Here is a 13,538-nt window from a genome sequence, read left to right as displayed (position 1 = left end):
GAGCTTTCCCTCACCCACCCATGCCAGTCCTGCTGCCCTTTAATGCCCTCCACCTACAAGAAGCCCTTCCAAATACCCCCAGGCCCTGCCCAAGCCCTGTTACTGCTTTCTGCTGCCCATGCTGGCCTTGTTCTCTAGATAAATTAATCCTACCAAGCGTGGAAATTTTGTTTTTAAGGTTGACCCAGAGCCACGCAAGAGAGAGATTCCTAAAGAGGGAGGCTTTGCGGGAGTCCTTCATCAGATGACTCCCTCAGCCTTTCCCAGCACCACATCAGAGGTTCCCTAGGGCCCCAAGCTCCCCACAAAATGATCCCTAGGGCCCTACGAATTAAGCCCCTGGCCTGCCAGCTGTAGGAGTGACTGGGAACAGCTCCCAGCTAGGAGCTTAGGTGCAGTTAACCTCTGTGTGCGAAGCCAGGCCTCGCTCCACTTCCTGTTGATCGTGGGGAGACCCTGAAACACCTCTTTGCCACTCATGTTCTGGCTTCAGGCCGTAGAAATCCCTGCCCCCAGGGCACTGCCAGTTTAACTGGAGAACCAAGCCCAGCATGTGGGAACCAAGAAGGGCAGCCATCAATTTTTACCAGCCTCCCCCTGGAACTGAGCAGAGAGCTAAGGTACCTGCCCCTGCGGTTTCCAACAGTCAGTTTGTGCATTGCTCAGTGGTGCTCACTCAAAGCCATGCTGGACAGGCCAGGTAGGGCCGGCTCCCTCCCTGGTCTCTGGGCTGCCCGAGGAAACTGGTTTGTTTTGGCATCTGCCGCCACTGAGCCAGAGCCCTTCCTCTCCTGCTACTTTGCATAGGGGCGCTAATTCTGTCCTTCTACCTCCACGAGGGACCCTGGCAGCCGGGCTGGGGGTGGGAGGGAGTCTTCACTTCTCCCCCAAGCAGGGTCTCCCCCAGCCCGGGGCTGCCCTGAGTCTAGGGAGGCACTGGCTTTACCAAAAGACTAATAGTTCTGAATAACTGAGTTTCCCTAATGCTTGGCAGTACTGTTGGCAGAGAATTATTTGAGCCGCAAGCCCTGCCTCCTTCTCCAGACATCCCTAAAGCCCTCATGGTTATGATGAAGACCTCCCTGCTCTGTTTTTCTGTCTTAGGGGCTTATGCTATGGGTATCGTCACATCTATCTCATGGGTCCCTGGCCCTCAGAACTGACTGAGAAAGTGGAGGTGAAGCTGGATGATCCCAGTGGGGATGATAAAAATCCTGGGTCTCAGTTGCTTCATCTGTAGAATGGGAATCATCAAAACTTGTCTGAGGGAAGGAAGTTGAACCAGATGCTGTTTTTGTTTTCTTTTTTAACAAAACTATGCTATATAGTAAAATTGACTATGTTTTCTTTCAGGGTACAGTTTGATGAATTTTAGCACATGTGCAGATTTGTGTAACCCCACCACCATAATCAGGATACAGAACATGAACCAAAATCTTTTATTGAGTTCCCAAAATACATAATGAGCACCTCTAAAATGCCAATAAGACTATATTGAACACCTCCATATGCATGTACGTAATCTTGCCTAAGCCCCAGCATAAGCCTGGAAGGAGGCAGCATTATTCCCATTTGATAAATGAGCAAATCAAGGCCCAGGGAGATCACAATAGACCAAAATCACAGAGAGACCTTCTGACTCCAAACCCAGCATTCTTTCCGCTGTATCACAGCTGCCTCCGTCCAAGGACTTTGCAGCACTGAGACACTGAGGAGGAAGTAAGGAAGGAGGAGAGCCAGGAAGGAGGGATCCTGGGACAACTCTGGCCATCTTTAAATATTTCCCATTGTTCACAAGTCCCAACACCCTGAAGGATCCACTCCCTTCCCAGCCGGGCTGGAGATCACACTGTTGGGCCATCCTTCCAGGGGCCCAGCTCTGGGCAGCTCCTCCAGGCGTCCCCCTCCCCGGAATACAGCCCCGAGGTGCCCCGGTGGGCACATGCGCCACTGCCCACTGGGGGAATCCAGCCCGGTCCCTCGGGGCTCTGGTGTAAGCATAGGCTGGTTCCTTCTTCGCTCTAGCTTGACTTCCGGCCCCTTCGATGCAGGTGCTGCTAGGCCTGGGGTGCTCTGACTCAAGGGTTTGGGTGTTTTTCCAGCAGAATCAGAGATAAGAGAAAAACAAAACAAAATGTGAAAAGCTGCCACTGTTTGAGTGTCACTGGAAGGTAGTGTTTGTCCCTTAGCAGGTGTCTGGCGAAGGGCCTCAAAGGCTATCTTGGCACACGGGGCTTGGGGTTCCCCGATTCTGTCCTCTAGTGTTCTGCTCTTTAGATGACCCCAGTGGCTGGATTCAGAGCCCCGCCCTGTGGAATTCCCAGGTGTGACCGGCTCTCCACAGTGCTCCTTCCGAATCTGCTGGGGACTCAGCTGCCAACAAAAACAAAACAGCAACAGGGGCGCCTGGGTGGCTCAGTGGGTTAAGCGTCTGACTTCGGCTCAGGTCAAGATCTCATGGCTCGCTGGTTCAAGCCCTGCATCAGGCTTTGCACTGACAGCTCAGAGCCTGGAGTCTGCTTTAGATTCTGTGTCTCCCTCTCTCTCTGCCCCTCTCCCTCTTTGTACTCTGTCTGTCTGTCTCTCTCTCTCAAAAATAAACATTAAAAATTAAAAAAAAAAAAAAGCAACAAACCTTCTACTTGGGATACCTCAGCTGTTCTTCCAACTCCAAAGCCTTTACCTGGAAACGTAGGTGACTCCACAGAGAACAAAAATTGGCTCGCATTAAATCCAGAAAATAGAGTGCAGCTTGTTAAAAACGCATTTGGAAGGATCCCCTAGTGCATTTCTCAAATTAAAAAAAAAAAAGACCTCTTTCTCTCCGACCTCATACCACTTTCTTGCATGGCAAAAGCAGGGGGAGGGGGGCGGTGGGGGGCGGTCCCGCTTAGGGCTGAGGCTCTGCAGGTCATGAGTCCGTGTAGAATATTTGTGTGTACTCGTGATCAGCATCTGCATACTGCCTTGTCTATTTTTTTTTTCATTTAAATTTTTTCATGGATGTAGTGCCATGTGTTGCAAGATCTTGTACTTTTTATTTATATTTTTGGCACTTGTTATTTGAATTCATTCTATGAGAAGGACATTGAGCTACAACATGCCTACCTTACCATTTCTGGGTGGGTGGGGGTTTCGGTTCTTTCCTTGACATTGTCTTGCATTTACATTCATTCGAATCCACCTGGCACATGCTTGTTGAGTTCCTGGGTCTGGGACTCTGCCCCCTCTCATTTCCCCCCTCTCCCTGGGCTATTTTCTTGCCTCTATGTCTTAGCTATTTCTTTCATGGCCGTTTTCACAAGATGAAATTTCCTTATATATTTTTACCATTACGTATTTACTTGTTTGCTATTGTGCACTGTAAGCTCCAGCCGAGAAAGGATTGTGTCTTTTATTCATCTGGGTATGCCCATCTGCCTGGTACAATATCTGGCATACAGAAAGAGCAACTACTTCTAGAACCAGTTAATGCATAAAGAAGAGTAGGAGTGAATGAATGAGTGGATGAAAAGCATGAATCCAGCCTCAAAGGGTTTGCAGTCCCATGAGGGAACTAAGATGCCCACAAATAAGCACAGAATAAGGTAAAAAGAGTAGAGTGATTTCCAGTGAAGGGCACCAGTCAGAAAAGCACCCCAGACTTCCCACAGCTGCTGGACACAGCCGGGTACCTACCGCTTCTTTTTCAATGGGACTGTCTCCCTGGGGAATAGTCCCCAAAGTGGAAATGACTTAAGAGGTCCAGTTGTATAGGCTGTTATGCACTTCTAGATGGTTCAGAGATCCTCAACCAGTGTAAACAACTGGGTTACTTATCAACCCGCAGGAGTGTCTACCGCTGTCTTACCCCCCACCCCCAAGCCCTCCAAGGCCCTTCCTCCATGCATGGGCCCTCTGGCAAACCCAAGGGTCCAATGAGATAAAGGAAGTGAAAACATGATGTACACTGAAACGTGCAATACACATGTGAAGGATGATGTGATTTGGTTCATTAAATCGGGCTACATTGGGTTGTTTTTTTCTGCCGCTTTTCTTGGTGTCTGTGGACCTCATTCTGGGGTGAAGTTCCTTCCGTTCAATTCCCCCCAGTTTCACTGATCATCTTCTGAATGGGGACTTGACCTTACTCTGCTAACTTTGTGCTGAGGAAAGTCTGTCCATGCCCAGAAGCCCCACTGTCTCTCCCTGCTGAGGGTTCCAAAGAGTTCCATGCGGTGGGAAGATGGGGGCCTTGGGCAGCTGTCACTTAAAGCCGAGAGACTGTGGGCAGACCACTCTGTCTCTTTGAGTCTGAGTGTGTCCTCATATGTAATGGGCCTTCCGCTCCAATCAGCCAGTACAGAGCCTGGCACATGGTGGACACTCAGAAATATTGATCCCTTCCCCTCCTCCCCTGACGAAGCCTTCAGGATGAATCCCCATATAGTATTCTCTAGGGACCTTGGCCCAATGCTGAATGATCGACATGGTGCTCAGACTCATGCTGGAAGCAAAGGGGAGGTGGCGTATGTCCAGGGGCCATCCCAGCCTCCGGCCTCAAGGAAGGCAGCACAGAGTTAGCGGTGGGAAATGTGGACCTCAAGTGACCAGAGTGGGGGAAATGGATAAAACTCCCACAGTCCCTCTGAGACTATCCCTACAGCCAGGGTAAGTAAGACCCCCCAAAAGTTGGCCTCACACCCCACGGATTGAACCTCAGAGGCGCTCCTGAAGCCTAAAAGAGGCCACTTTCAAATCAAGAGCAGAACAGGTATGGAAAACTCCAGATTTCAAATCTAGAAATAGGAAGGGCTTCCAAACACACTGGATTTTATAGATTCCGAGATAAGGGACAATTCATCTTGAGCCATTTTTGACTGACTCCAGAGATGTTAATCACAGCCTCTTCCTAACGGCCACCATGCAGAGGCAGTGGTGGGACAGTCTCTGAACCTGAAGAAGCCAGGGGATTCACCCCGTGGTGCCCCCAGGAAAGGGTGGGTGACTCCCCAGCCCTGGAGGGAAACTACTAAGTCTATCTCCATAGCCTTCAGTGCTTGCCTCTTGGGTTCAGAGACCGCCACCATGGCAAATCTTTCTGTAAAGGTGTATCCCCAGGGACTCCCAGAGTCCTATGAACCAACCTAGTTCTGGGGTCAAAGGAAGTGGGTTTGGTGAGAGGAGACACTCCCTGGATCTGGCTAGTCCCATCTGTTCTCAGCAGTACCCTGCCTATGGCGAGCCTCAGCTGCATCTCACCTGTGCCCACCTTACGTGGTTCTAAAGCAGTCCCCAACTTGGGCTCCTGTACCCTCACTCCTAGAGGAGGTCCGAGGCTTCACCTATGGTCCACAGTTCACATACAGGTCCCATTAGCTAGAAACTGGTCAAGAAAAGTTCCACATCAGTCCCCCTCCACAGGGTGGAATCGGGGGGGGGGGGGAGGCAGAAAGCTGTGTGGGGCTCAGAGAGCTTCCTCCATTTCCCTCCTGGCCCCTCCTCTTTGGTAGAGCTGCAAGGAAGAGAGGAAAGTCTTCCCCATGCTCCCTCTCTTCTTTAGGCCTGTATCTTTTTTTTTGAGAGAGAGAGAGAGAATGAGTTGGGGATAGGCAGGGGGCGGGGGCAGAGGATCTGAAGCAAGCTCTGTGCTGACAGCAGAGAGCCCAATGTGGGGCTTGAACTCTAGAATCCTGAGATCATGACCTGAGCTGAAGTCGGACACTTAATGCTTAAAGGACTGAGCCACCCAGGTGCCCCAGGCCTATATCTTCAATAACAGCCCACTCTGATCTTCCCATTGTCCTGCCTGGAGAACAGCGCCATGGGTTCTAGTGCCTTCCTAGTAGATAATGAATCAGGGCATGGCTGGACAATGGCTCCAGAACGATGGGAGAAAAGAAAGCTGTATCCTAAAAATGGGAGCTGGCAAGAAGTAAGCACATTCTGCGAGGGTGTGACTTTTCAATGTTGGTTGCCAGTACCATAACCAACGGCCTCTAGAAGGATTTCCTCATTCACTTGTTTATTTTCCCACAGGGCAAGTGCTAAATGTTCTTAGACTCAAGGAGTGAAAGGTTTAAAGGGAGGGGAATGTGTTCTTTCCCCGCTCTTAGCCCCTGGGGGCGATCTGATGCTGGTGACTCGTGGATGCTGCAATGACCCCAACCCTGGGCACCAGGAGGCTGGAGGGCAGCAGTCCTACCTAGCCCTCCCAGCCCTAGCCTCGCGCTTCCACTTGGTCCCCAACATGCACCCCGTGTCTCTGGGCCAGTCTCACCTGGGAAATGAGAGGCAACAATCTGCCTCTTAGGGAAAGGACAAAATGAGGCAGAGGGACCCTTGGGATTAGGGACAGGATCCCTGGGTTCAGAGGGGTTTAGAAGATTAAAATAACTGAGTGGCCTACCCAGTCTGCTCTGGAGAAAGGGTTTGGGATGATGCAACATGGGGAGAGCAAGGTTTTGGAGGTCAGCATTGGCTGAGGCAGCTCGTGCAAGAAAGCCTTGGTCAGCTCCTCTGTAAAATGGGGTGATAATGGTCGTGAGGGTCAAACGTGACAATGCACAGGCATCTTGTTGCACCCTTATGAGTTCTATACGAATATTAAAAGAGAAGAAAGGGGCGCCTGGATGGCTCAGTCGGTTAAGCATCTGACTTTTTTTTTTAATTTTTTTTAATGTTTTATTTATTTCTAGGAGAGAGAGAGAGAGACAGCGTGAGCAGGGGAGGGTCAGAGAGAGAGGGAGACACAGAATCTGAAGCAGGCTCCAGGCTCTGAGCTAGCAGTCAGCACAGAGCCCGACGCGGGGCTCGAACCCACAAACCGCGAGATCATGACCCAAGCGAAAGTCGGACGCTTAACCGACTAAGCCACCCAGGCGCCCCTAAGCATCTGACTTTTGATTTCTGCTTGTCATGATCTCACGGTTCATGAGTTGGAGCCCCGCATCAGGCTGTGTGCTGACAGCATGGAGCCTGCTTGGGATTCTCGCTCTGCCTCTCTCTCTTTCTCAAAATAAGTAAATAAGCATTTAATTTTTTTTAAGTAGAAGAAAGACTGGAAAGAGATCATCTTTCGGGGTGCTGTGCCCAGATTTCCTGTGCTGGGAATAAGACCCAAGCCCACAAGGGCTCTTCTGATTTTTTTTTTAATGTTTTATTTATTTNTGACTCTGGCGTCTGGTCCTGGGACTTCTGCTTTTTGGTTGGCATCTCTGTCGCAGGTTCAAGGAGCAGGATGATGCCTCCAGTTTTGGTTCTCTGCCCCGGCCACGTGGGAGAGCCCCCACAGCAGAGAAACAGGATGGCGTGGGGCCACGGCCAGCACCAGCTGCCTTGGGCTGGACCAGGTGATCAGATGGTGGCGAAGGTGGGAATCTGGGACTGAATTGTGCCCAAAAACCTCAGAATCCATGGTGTCTCCCTTTCCCCAGACACCCATTCTGTCCGGTGGATGGAGAGGAGCCATGCAGGGAGGAAGAATAGGAATAGAGAATGAGGGAAGGTAGCACAGCCCTCACGGCACATCCAGTCTGACGTAGCCCCCTTTTGGGGACCGGGGTGGGTCCTCCTCACCTGAGTGGACAACCCCACGATGGTACCCTGCCTTCAGGCTGCTCCCTTCGGATGTTCTCTCAAGCTGGGACCGTGTGTGCCCAACCCTCGGGGCTGGTGACAGCGGACAGGGGAAGATGGCAGGGAAAGCCTGGGGGACATGACCCCAAGAAGAGTGGGAACAGGACGAGGCTCTAAATTATCCATTAGCACAGGCCGGCCAGTGGCCTGATGCATAAATGTATAGAGAAAATAAGTGGGGGTGGAGGGGGAGAGAGAAGGGACCAGGGTATAAAAAGGGCCCGCAGGGACTGATTCCAGGATCCCAGCACCCAGCTCCCTAAACCGCTCAGGGCCCTGTGAACAGCTCACCCCGGGCTATGATGGCTGCAGGTAAGTGCCCCTAAAATCCCTTTGGGTTCAGTGTGTACTGAGGGGCAAGTCGGTGGCTCTGCAGATGGATGGGGACACTGACCCTGGGCTTTGGGGCTGCTGAGTGTGAGCAGAGACACCTATGCCCAGACATTTGGCCACGTTTTAAATGTTCTCCGTCCCTGGGAGGAGGGGAAGGGTTGGCAGGAACGGAGGCCTCTTGCTGTCTGGGCCCCCGCCTCGCCCTCCGGGTCCCTCTCTGTTGTAGGCCCTCGGAACTCTGTGCTCCTGGCATTCGCCCTGCTCTGCCTGCCCTGGCCCCAGGAGGTGGGCGCCTTCCCAGCCATGCCCTTGTCCAGCCTGTTTGCCAATGCCGTGCTCCGGGCCCAGCACCTGCACCAACTGGCTGCGGACACCTACAAAGAGTTTGTAAGCTCCCCAGGAATGGGCGCTGGGGGTGGGGGGATGGGGGGGCAGGAAGGGGTGAATTTCGCCCCTGGGACATAATGGGAGGAAACTGAGGAGTTCAAGATTATTTCGTCCAAGTGAAGAGGCTGTCAGCTGAGCACAAACTGAGGGAGCTTCCGAATAAAGCAGGGATGAGGACCGTGCAGCTGAGACCTGGGTGGGCGTTCTTTCTGCAGGAGCGCGCGTATATCCCGGAGGGACAGAGGTATTCCATCCAGAACGCGCAGACTGCCTTCTGCTTCTCAGAGACCATCCCGGCCCCCACGGGCAAGGATGAGGCCCAGCAGAGATCCGTGAGTGGTCAGGGGCGCCCGGCCAAGGATCAGGGGCCTCCCTCCTTCTGAGAAGGTGGCCCCTTCTCTCTGCAAGAGTCAGGCCCTGGGCAGCCTTCTTCCTGTGGCCAGGGGTGTGCAGGGAGGCAGGCGGGTGGCCCCCAGGCAGAGGCTGGAGTGCCCACCGACCCCTCCATCTGCAGGACGTAGAGCTGCTCCGCTTCTCCCTGCTGCTCATCCAGTCGTGGCTCGGGCCCGTGCAATTCCTCAGCAGGGTCTTCACCAACAGCCTGGTGTTCGGCACCTCGGACCGAGTCTACGAGAAGCTCAAGGACCTGGAGGAAGGCATCCAAGCCCTGATGCGGGTGGGCACCGTGGCACTGTGGGTCCCCTCCCCGGGGCCTGGTGGCAGCCGCACTGACTTCCCTGAGGGGTAGAGGCTATCCTGGGCTAGGAGAGGCCACTCCTTTCTTTGTAGTAAGCAGTCCAGCCCTGACCCCTGAGAAAGCTTACTCATTTCCCCGTGGAGAATCTTCCGTGTCCTTCTCTGAGGCCTGGAGGGGAGGGCCACACACAGAGGGATCGGGAAGGAGCAGCTGGCAAGGACTGGGCCTCTCTGTCCCTCCTCCCCTCCCCTTTTTGCAGGAGCTGGAAGATGGCAGCCCCCGGGCCGGGCAGATCCTGAAGCAAACCTACGACAAGTTTGACACTAACTTGCGCAGTGACGACGCGCTGCTCAAGAACTATGGGCTCCTGTCCTGCTTCAAGAAGGACCTGCACAAGGCTGAGACGTACCTGCGGGTCATGAAGTGTCGCCGCTTCGTGGAAAGCAGCTGTGCCTTCTAGTCGCTGGGCATCTCAGTTGCCCCCTCCCCCGTGCCCCCTCTCCTGACCCTGGAAAGTGCCACTCCAGCACCCACCATGCTGTCCTAATAAAATTAAGTTGCATCGTATCATCTGAGTAGGTGTCATTCTATTATGTGGGGACAAGGGCCAGGCTGGGAAGACAGCTGCATCCTGTGGGAGCCTCTACTGGGAACGATACCTGATCTGATTCCTCCCGGGCTAGAAAGAAACCAACACATTCATTCCTCTCCATCACATCGGGTCCCTGCCCAGGTCCAAGGTCCCAGCTCTCTGGGCAGTCATAGGTCAGGAGCATCCCCAAAGAGTACGCAGAGGCGTTCCTCTCTCCCCCACAGGCACCACAACACCACATCTAGCCCCCAAGAGCAGGGGGGAGGGATGGAAAACAAGACAGGCTATTAAGCACAGAGGCAAAACACCCCAACATGGGAGAAAACATTGAGAGGAATCATAGAATCACTTTTGTGCAGAAGGTTGAAGGCGAATACACATTAGACCCACCTACTCTTGGGAAATAGGAACAGTGCAAAATGGCTTTGGGACAGACAGAACCAGACTGTTTGGGATGTGGATGGTGGCAAGGGAAGTGGAAGAAAGACTCTAAGTTGGGGTTGCAAATCCAATGCCAGCAGGTGCCAGGTAGACAATTAGGAAAGTAACGAAGGCTGGATGTGAAGGGATAAATCATAACCAACGCTCCACTTCCTTATTAGGGATACATCCCAGAGTTTGGGTACCAGGGAAGCCAAGGGAACTCAGGCCCCAGCTAAGGTGGGACATATCGAATCTTGCTGCCATTTCAGGACTGCAGGAAGGGCTACCAGACCTTCTGATTCTTCGAGGCAGACAGGACATCCAGACTTTTTCTTCTTAAAAAAAAATTTTTGTTTATTTGTTTATTTTGAGAGAAAGAGAGAGAGAGGACACAAGCCAGGGAGGGGTAGAGAGAGAGGGAGAGAGAGAATCCCAAGCAGGCTCCATGCTGTGAGCACAGAGCCTGATGCGGGGTTCAAACTCACAAACTGTGAGAACATGACCTGAGCCGAAATCAGCCTGCAGAGAAGTGTTACAGCTACAGAGGGTCGGGAGTGGAGTTGTCATAACAGCATTAGACTGCAGAGGGAGTCACACTCCGCTCAGCTCCTTCCAGGTTTAGCTGAATCAACTTGACCACCGCTCGCTTGTTGAGAAACTCAAAGATGCTAGTTGATTGTGCAAAATTTTAGAATTTAAAAAGGCCTTAAAGACCATCTCCCCTAAATTTTTTGATTTTATTAATGTTATTCTGCGTTTCAGCTTTTTAATTAAGCAGTGGATGCCACCCTCCACTGCAAATTAAAAATGCCTGAAGTGTTTTCTAAACAACTCTTGTAGTAGCCTCCACTTCCTATAATCCTTTAAAAAATTTTTTTTAATCTATCTATTTTTGAGAGAGTGTGTGCGTGCACGTTGCAGGGCAGAAATAGAGGGGGACAGAGGATCCTAAAGGGTCTCTGTACTGAGAGCAGAGAGCCCGATGCAGGGCTGGAACTAATGAACCGTGAGATCATGACCTGAGCCAAGTCCTACGCTTAAGTGACTGAGCCACCCAGGCGCCCCTACTCCCTGCAATTCTGATTTAATTTGTCTGGAAGGGATCCAGGAAGGAATGGTTTTTAAAGGTCCCCAGGTGAGTCTGATGTGCAAACGAAGTTGAGAACAACTGAGTTAGGAATCACAAACATGAGATATCCGTGTCCACCGGAGATAAAGACCTGGGTCAGTTGCGGCACTCTCTGTCTCTAATTCTAACTAGTCATGTAAAAATTTTCTGATAAGCAAGTAACAAAAAGGCAAGTACTGTATGATTTCTCTCTGTGAAGTACTTAAATTCATAAAGATCAGAAAGTGGAATGTTGGTTACCAGTGTTGGGGGAAGAGAGAATGGCGAGTTGTTGTTTAATGGTGGAATGTCGGTTTTGCAAAATGAAGAGTCCTAGAAACACTATGGGGATATAGTCGAACTGTACCCTTAAAATGGTTAAGATGGTGGGGAGAGAGGGTACCTGGCTGGCTCAGTCGGTAAAGCATGCAACTCTTAATCTCAGGATTTGGTTTGAGCCCCACATTGAATGTAGAGATTACTTAAATATAAAATGCTTTTTAAAAAGTGGTTAATATGGCAATTTTTATGTTATGTATAATTTACCCCAATTAAAAAATTTTTTTAAATTTCTAATGAAAACTCTTCCCAAAGGTAAGATTAATGAGATTTGCAGAAGAAACGTCCAGGAATAATGTTTTTCTGATTCCATGTAATCTTTTAAATTTACCCTAATCTAAAATGACCTAAATTTACTCTCACCTGAATTTCTTCTGCGAAAATTTAAAAAAGGAAACCTAGTTTAAAATGGGGTTGGACGGCCAGCAGGGGGAGCTCTAGGTCCTACCACTTGGCAATTGCAGACCCAACTAACTGGAAGAGACCTTGTAAGGGTCCTTGTACTTTACTAACCAAGCAGTAGGAAGGTCTTTCCTCCTGCCCCGGCAACAGCCCAGCCAATGAGAAACAGTCACAGCTCAGCCAATGAGAAGCCACCATACTTCCAATTCCCACTTTACTCCAATAAATTTTTTGTTTATAGACGCCTCCCCAGCTTCCTCCTTTTATGGCGAGTGAGATCTCTCCTTTAGTCTTCAGACTTACCTAAGGCTTTACTGCAGTGTGCTTGTTATGAGTTGTGGTTCTCTGATGTTGCCATATAGACCCTTAAACATTTTTTCTTTTTAATGTTTTATTTATTTCTGAGAGAGAGAGAGAGCGCGTGAGCAGGGGAGGGTCAGAGAGAGAGAGAGAGAGAGACACGCAGGATCTGAAACAGGCTCCAGGCTCTGAGCTGGCTGTCAGGAGAGTACGACACGGGGCTCCAACCCACAAACCGTGAGATCATGACCTGAGCCAAAGTGGGACGCTTAACCGACTGAGCCACCCAGGTGCCCCTAAACCCATTTTTGCCAGTAAAATAAAAGGGATTTTATTTTTAAGATTAACGTTAGTCCAGAGAAGAGACCCCAACAGCTCTGAGGCTGCAGAGAGATGGTGGCACCCACAGAGCCATTTGGGCTTGGCTGGTTTCTGGAGGACCATGGAGTTTGAGGGTAAGTTTTCTCCTGAATTTTGAGCTCTGCTGTCTTTGTGTTTGAGTTTTCCAGACTTTATTCAGGATATGTTTTAAGGCCTTAGTGTTTGCTTGGCCTTCAGCTTGACTCCTATTTGGAACCAGACTGTTCCTGGTGCAGTTGTAGCTGTTAGAAGTGTATTGGCTTTGGGCTTGACAGAAACAGACTTCATACAGCAGAATCTGGGGGCCATGTCACTTGTTCCAATTGGATCAGCTACCATCCTCGGCTGATATTGGCAGAATCCACAGCGCACCTCTGGTCAAGATTCAAATAGATCCCTCAAAAATCCTTCCCAGAATTAATCAATACTGTATAAAGAAACCCTTTAGGGCGTCAAGACCATAATAGATTATAAGGCTTGGAGCCTCATTATCCCCTGTACTAGTCTCTATAATACCAACATTTTACCAGTGAGAAAACCTGAGATGCAGGTTTATCCCGGACCTCTGAGCAGTAAATAACATTGTTATCTCTTGGCACCTGTTGTTCCCAAGCCCCATATGCTACTGAGGTCTAGTCTCACTGAAAGCTAATTTTTCACTGTAATTGATCTATGCAGTTCATTTTCACCGTTCCTTTCATAAGGATAGCCAATACCCTTTTGCTATTATTTCGGAAGAATGGAAATGCAACCGGACAGTAAGCCACAGGGCTACAACACCAAGTCCTTCTTACTTTTCGTGAATCTTTAAAGGCTGATTTGGATGATAGAAAGTTTTCTGCCAGCTCTACTTTGTTACAATTTGTATATGATTTATGCCTCTGCTCTCTTTGTCCAGCTTCTTCACAGGAGACAGCATCCACCTGTTAGAACTTTTGGCCTTAAAGGGACATAAGGTCTCAAAAAAAAAAAAAAAAAAA

General features: G+C 50.3%; 1 protein-coding gene across 1 annotated transcript; it reads left to right on the top strand.

The window, feature by feature from the left end:
* The first annotated feature begins 8,253 nt into the window (after positions 1 to 8,253).
* On the top strand, positions 8,254 to 9,494 carry LOC144244994 (somatotropin). The gene is made up of 4 exons (XM_077780380.1): positions 8,254 to 8,337; positions 8,553 to 8,669; positions 8,852 to 9,013; positions 9,294 to 9,494. Exons 1-4 carry the CDS (start codon positions 8,254 to 8,256, stop codon positions 9,492 to 9,494), a joined length of 564 nt encoding a protein of 187 aa, XP_077636506.1.
* Positions 9,495 to 13,538: the final 4,044 nt, after the last annotated feature.

Source organism: Crocuta crocuta, unplaced genomic scaffold, assembly GCF_008692635.1.
Source record: "Crocuta crocuta isolate KB4526 unplaced genomic scaffold, BGI_CrCroc_1.0 scaffold288, whole genome shotgun sequence".
In the NCBI taxonomy this organism is placed as follows: domain Eukaryota; kingdom Metazoa; phylum Chordata; class Mammalia; order Carnivora; family Hyaenidae; genus Crocuta; species Crocuta crocuta.
This window is presented reverse-complemented; position numbering and strand designations above follow the sequence as displayed.

Excerpts from the sequence above, each read along its gene's own strand:
- LOC144244994 (XM_077780380.1), top strand. The coding sequence starts at position 8,254 with ATGCCCTTGTCCAGCCTGTTTGCCAATGCCGTGCTCCGGGCCCAGCAC. Across the intron at positions 8,338-8,552 it reads CGGACACCTACAAAGAGTTT|GAGCGCGCGTATATCCCGGA; the intron begins GTAAGCTCCCCA and ends TTCTTTCTGCAG. Across the intron at positions 9,014-9,293 it reads GCATCCAAGCCCTGATGCGG|GAGCTGGAAGATGGCAGCCC; the intron begins GTGGGCACCGTG and ends CCCTTTTTGCAG.